At 43.9% G+C, this 6,000-nt stretch overlaps 1 protein-coding gene across 2 annotated transcripts in view; it reads left to right on the top strand.

The window, feature by feature from the left end:
• Positions 1–1,735: 1,735 nt before the first annotated feature.
• Positions 1,736–6,000, top strand: part of WAPL (WAPL cohesin release factor) — a 77,773-nt gene continuing 73,508 nt past the window's right edge. For both annotated transcript variants that reach the window (XM_024731427.1, XM_024731426.1), the window contains exons 1-2: positions 1,736–2,188; positions 4,878–5,398. In XM_024731427.1, coding sequence (XP_024587195.1) covers positions 4,900–5,398 — 499 coding nt within the window. In that variant the 5' untranslated portion in view covers positions 1,736–2,188; positions 4,878–4,899. The remainder of the gene's footprint in view (positions 2,189–4,877; positions 5,399–6,000) is intronic.

The following is a 6,000-nucleotide window of genomic DNA, read 5'->3' as shown; positions in this document are numbered from 1 at the left end:
GAGGGCATTTGGAGGTAGGGCCTTTGGGATGTTATTAGTTTGAGGGTAGAACCACTATATGAAGAGACAAAAATCATCTCTCTCTACCACGTGAAGAAACAGCAAGAAGGCAGCCATCTGCAAGCCAGGAAGAGAGTCCTCACCAGGAAGAGAATCAACCTGCACCTTGATCTTGGACTTCCTAGCCTTCAGAATGTGAGAAATAAATTTCTACTGTTTAAGCCAAAAAAAAAAAAAGAAAAAAGTTAGTTTTGATACAATCAAGTATTGATATATTTGGGAAATTGTAAATGTCGTAATGTAAATTTTGCAAGCAGTTGTGCAAAAGTAAAACATTTCAGCCATACTAAAATCCACTTTAAATTCCTGTTGGGAAGGGCTACAGGATGTCTGAACTATTTTTTCTGTTTGTAGTTGCCCGAATATATTGGAGGAGTTTGGTAACTTCCGGTGCATTCAAAAGCAAATTACCTTTTGTGGAGGAAGAGGCGGGCTTTTCAAATAAAGCAATTAGTAGTTTTCTAATTTCCCAAGTGGATCTCCATTCACCGCCTACCTAACAGCAGTGCCATCCGAGCCCAAAGAATCAGGAGGAACCAATTGTGCTACTCTTAACGTGGTTTTCCCTCCGCAGCCTTAAAAACAAAAAAGGAAAACTAAAACTTTCCGAGTTTCTGAAGAGGTAATACATTGACACGGAAAAAACTTCGAACAGCACAAAATGGTGTATAAAGAAAAATAAATGATCTCCCATCATCCGCCACCTCCCTGTCCTCCCCAGAGGCAATCACTAGTTAAATTTTTTATTATGGAAAATTTCAGATATATAGGTAGAGATATTGGAATGAGCCCGTGTATAACACAGCATCAGCAATGAAAAACACCCCACTGGCTTGTTTTATTCTCCTTCCATCAGTTTTTGTAGGAGTTATTTTAAAATAAATCCCAGACACTGGATCATTTTATCTGTCAAAACTTTTAGTATTTCGTCTTTTTTTTTTCCTTTCTCTCCTTCACATAACCACATTACTGTCATCACACCCAACAAGGTTAACGATAATTCCTTAATACCATCCAATATTCTCAGGGGTCACTTTTAACGGGTTCGGGACGGACAGAGGGAGAAAGAACTACGAAGGTAAGGACCGAGGGGATACAGGTGGCACAATAAAGAGCCGAGCTGACATCGCTCCAGGCCGCGACCGTGGATCGGTTGCCCAGCTCCCCGGGCCTCCCAGTTCCCGCTGTCATTAACTGCGCAGAGACAGCACCGGCCAGGACGGGTCGAGGGCCGCACGGAGCCGCGAGCTCCCAGCCTCCCGGCTCCCAGGCGGCGACCCCAGCAGGCCCGGCGCAGCTGTACAACCCATCGTCCCCAGACACCGGCGAGTCCCTGGAGGGGAAACGATTGACACAGCTGCCTGCACTGCGCCCCCGGCCCTCCCCCGTGGCACCTGCGTCTCCCGGCAGGGCCAGCAGTTGGAACTTGCTCCGGAGCCCGGGCCGTCCGGGTCCGCCGCAACCTCTCCTCCCGCTGCCAGCTCCCGCGCCGAGCTCTCAGCGCCGCGACCTCGCGGACCCGGACTACAACTCCCGTCGGGCCCCGCGGTCGGCCCAATGGCGGGCGCCGGAGCATGCGGGGCGCGGCGCCTGCGCGGCGGTTTGAGTAAGCAGCCGCGCGATTGGCTGCGGGGTCGGGCGGCCGCGCGGGGCCTGTGGGAAGCGGAGTGACGGAGCGAGCCGCTGTTGGAGGAAGGAGGTGGGGGCCGGGAGCGCAAATGGCGTTGAGATGGTTCAGGGCCCTGTTCAAACTCTAGCGCTGACCATTCACCGACGGAAGCGGCGGCGCAGGAGGCGGCGGCGGCCTATCGGGGGCACGTAGCGGGCTCTGGTACCAGCTCCGGCGGCGGCGGCGGCGGTAGCCAGGGAGGCCTAGGCCCGGACCCGGCCGGCGGCGCTCGAGGCGGGGAGGGAAGTTGCGGTGCCGCCGCTCCTCCCCCCCCTCCACCGGGTTTCCTATTTACCGAGAGCGGAGTCGCGGGTTCTGACGGTGGCGGAGCCCTTTGCCTCTCTTCGCTCACCAGCCGGCCCCGTACTCCCGCGCGGGGCTCCGGCGCCCGCCCGTGGGCCGTTGGGAGCGGGAGAGGCGGAGGCGGCCCGAGGCTAAAGCACTCGCCAGGCGCCGAGGGTAAGTGAGGTCTCGGGTGGCTGCTTAGGCCCGGAGCTTGCCGAGGGTGGGGGAGGCAGGGGTCCGGGAGGGGGTGATGGAAGTCTCTGTATCTCACCCACCCGGCCTCTGAGGAAGTTGGGCAGGGGAACGATCTGAAGAACTCTTTTCCCTTTTATTCTGAGTTCTTTCTGGGCTACGGCTGATTTAGTTCCCTCCCCAGGCGCGGTCAAGTGTGTTGGTTTCAGGCCGGAATTTTTTGCCGTCTTTCCTCCGCCCCTGGCCGCCGCTGAGGCCTTCCACTGCCCTGGGGATTCGGTGGCAGAGGCTTCCGGGGCGTCGGAAGCAACATCCCTTTCCTGGGAGGTGGGGGTGGGGAGGAGAAAAGTTGCGTGAGCTTCCAGCGGGAGGGGGGCCGCCTCTCCCCGCCACCTCCTAGCGCACCGCCGCCCCCAGGTGAGGATTTCTGGGTGATGAGGTTTGGCTTTTCCGGCTTTCATTCCGTCGTGGAAGCCCCTAAGCCCTTGGAGATCTGAAAGACGCTGGATTTGGTTGGGGGTTAAGTGTGAGGACCTTTTATCCCAGCGCACTTCCCAGAAAATTCGACCTGGCTTTGGGCTGGGGCAAAGGCCCACCGACAGAAAAGACTTATTTGTGAATCATTCTTTCCTTTTTGGTTAGGGTGATCTTTGGAGTTTGAAGCCTGAGCAAGATAGCCTGTGTTCTTGAAGTATACTGAAAATACAGTGTCACATACGTCTACACACTTGTTTTTGAATTTCTGTGTACTTTACACTCGAGGCTTGGATAATGCCATCACAATAGTTTGTCTAGTGACTTTAAAAAAAAAAAGACGTGGAAAACTGTAAAGACAGTCAAAGGTAGGGGATATTGTATAATGAACTCCCATGTATTCATCTTTCAGATTCAACAGTTATTAACTCTAAACCAAATTTTTCTCATCTATGCACTTTCCATTCCACACCCCTTCAAGTTAGAGAATCACTGACATTATTGCATCAGTATTTCAGTATATATTTGTTAAAGACATGGGTTTTTTTTTAAAAAAAAATAAGCATGATTTTCTTGTAACTTAAAATAATTCACTCTTTAATATCAAATATTCATCTGCAGACTTTCAAGTTGTAACAGTTAATGCTTTATGGTTCTCGGACCACTTTTGCCATGAGTTTTTCTGGTATGGGCCTAAAGTAGCCCAAGTCTAGATTTTTGGTTTGGCCTTTAGTCAGCATTTTTAGGTAATTACCGTGTTAGTGTATCCAAAACATTCCAGCTTTGTGGGTGTATGTGTAAATATAGATCTGTAGATCAGGGCTTTACATCCGAGGAGGAATGAAAAGAAATGACTTATTTTGTGTTTCTTGTACCTGCCAAATGTACTTAGTTTTTTTTAGCTATTCTTAACAAGAAAGACAAGATTTTTTAGTGTTAATCTACAGTAGAAGGGGAAATAGATTTCCCAAAGGAGAAAGTTTTGTGAGATGTTAAAAGATTTTCAAACAATTACAAATTATTTTCTCTTAAAGCAGATGTGTATGATGACTAAATTAAGTATTATTTTGTCCAATTAGAATTGGCTTCTAACCAAAATATTAGAGGGGAAATTGCTTTACTAAATATATATATGCACACACACACACACATACATATATCAAACTGAGTTTATAGGGATTCCCTATAAATTGGGAGAATTTAAGTTGATAAAGGGAAACATAAACTACAGATTAAAACATTGAAAAGTATAGGTCAAAATATCATTCTGATTGTTGTATTGTGTAAGAAATGGATAAGGATTGATAGTGTTTAAGAAGGACTTTAACTTGTTTTAAAAATGTTTGACTCTTGATTTACTGTCCTGAAATTTTTGTCCTAGTACTTAGTATGTAGATAAATCAGATGAATCAATTTATCCTATCTTCAAGCAAAGAAGAAAATAAAGTTACATGTTTCTATTGCTGCTTTTAATAATCCATGGACCAGTCATTGTAATATGCTGGAGTTCACTAGCTCCAGCAAATGAGCACAGCACTATGGAGACAAGGAAGGTAGAAGAAATATGGTTTCTTGCACTAAGGGAGATGACCAAGTAAGGAATATTTTTCAAGTCATAATTCATATTACATTAGGCCAAAAATCAGGTTTTTAAGGATGGGTTAAAAGCTGCAGGTTCTAATACGTGGGAAAATAGCACCATTTTTCTGACTTTTTCCCCCTTATATGAGTAAGTGCTCTGAAATTTCAAGGAACTATATTTAGTCAATTATTTGACATCTCTAAAATCCTGAAAAAAATTAACATTTTGTGCTTAAGATTTTATATTAAGAGTAATTAGCCTATTCAGATTATTTTTTATGGTAAAAGTGATATGAGAATAATAAGTAGATGAATTTGAAACTTTTAAAGAAATCAGCGTTCCAGTATAAGTTGGTTTTGTGAATGCTGGCTTATAAGTTGGTTAGTTGTTAGGCTTTCTTATTCTGAAAGTAGCAAATGAATATGTACTTGTAAAAAAGATTAACAGAAGTGTGTAGAGTAAAAAATGAGCCCCTCTCTGTATACTCCCTCCCCTTATTTAACCGTTTTTAAAGATTTGTACCTTGAATGTGGAAAAGCCATATGGGGAGAAAAGCCATATTTACTTGTTAAATATTTGGTGATTATATATTTTCTTACTTTTTTTTTTTCACAGAGAATATGAAACAGGTGTCAAAATGACATCCAGATTTGGGAAAACATACAGTAGGAAAGGAGGAAATGGCAGTTCAAAGTTTGATGAAGTCTTTTCCAATAAACGGACCACCCTTAGCACAAAGTGGGGAGAGACCACATTTATGGCTAAATTAGGACAGAAGAGGCCCAATTTCAAACCGGATATCCAAGAAATTCCGAAGAAACCCAAGATGGAAGAAGAAGACACTGGAGATCCTTTTGGATTTGACAGTGATGATGAGTCTCTACCAGTTTCTTCAAAGAATTTAGCCCAGGGTAAAGGTTCCTCTTATTCAGAATCTAGTGAAGCTGCTCAGCTGGAAGACGTCACTTCTGTACTTGAAACTAATAGCAAAATTAGTCATGTGATGGGTGAAGACATTGTTGTATCTGATAAATGCTTACGTTTGGAGGATACTTTGCTTGGGAAAGAAAAGAGCACAAACCGTGTCTTAGACGATGATGCAAGCAGAAGTAGCTGTGCTAAATTAATTACTTCAGGTAAGTTTTGATTTTCTTTATTCTGAGCCAGGAGAGCTTTGTGTAAGCTATTTAGTTAAATGATTTTGATTTAGATTCTGAAATATTACACCTCTTGGGGTTTTTTTCTGCATTAATAATTAATGGAGACCAAAGATAATTTTGTAGAAGAGATTTAAGAAATTAAAGAAACCAATTAGGAGTTGAAATTTTACTTAAGCAACTTGGAAATTAATGTTTCCAGACTGTACCCACAGTACATTTTGGGAGTGATCTTTCATTAATCCTTAACTCCAATTGAAGTAAGAAACATCTTTTTGTTGTGTTGGGATTGCACAGTATCTCATTTCTATTACTGTGGAGGATTTGGATGGTTACTGATAATGAAACTGAGATGAGCGTTTACAATGAGGATTAAGTTTAGGAGTGTTAGACTTTCTTCCAAAACTAGGAAGATTAAGGAAGTATGGAGTGGAAACAAAGAATTGAGCAAATTGAAATTAGTTTGGAGTCTGGTGCCAGTAGCAACTTGTATTAATAGATTTTCATCCACAAAACCAGTTGTATTTTTAAAATGTTAATTTGTAAACCTGGCATCTAGTGTTTGTTCTTAAAACAATGTA

Source organism: Neophocaena asiaeorientalis, unplaced genomic scaffold (assembly GCF_003031525.2).
Source record: "Neophocaena asiaeorientalis asiaeorientalis breed wild unplaced genomic scaffold, Neophocaena_asiaeorientalis_V1.1 scaffold714, whole genome shotgun sequence".
NCBI classification, from domain to species: Eukaryota; Metazoa; Chordata; class Mammalia; order Artiodactyla; family Phocoenidae; genus Neophocaena; species Neophocaena asiaeorientalis.
This window is presented reverse-complemented; position numbering and strand designations above follow the sequence as displayed.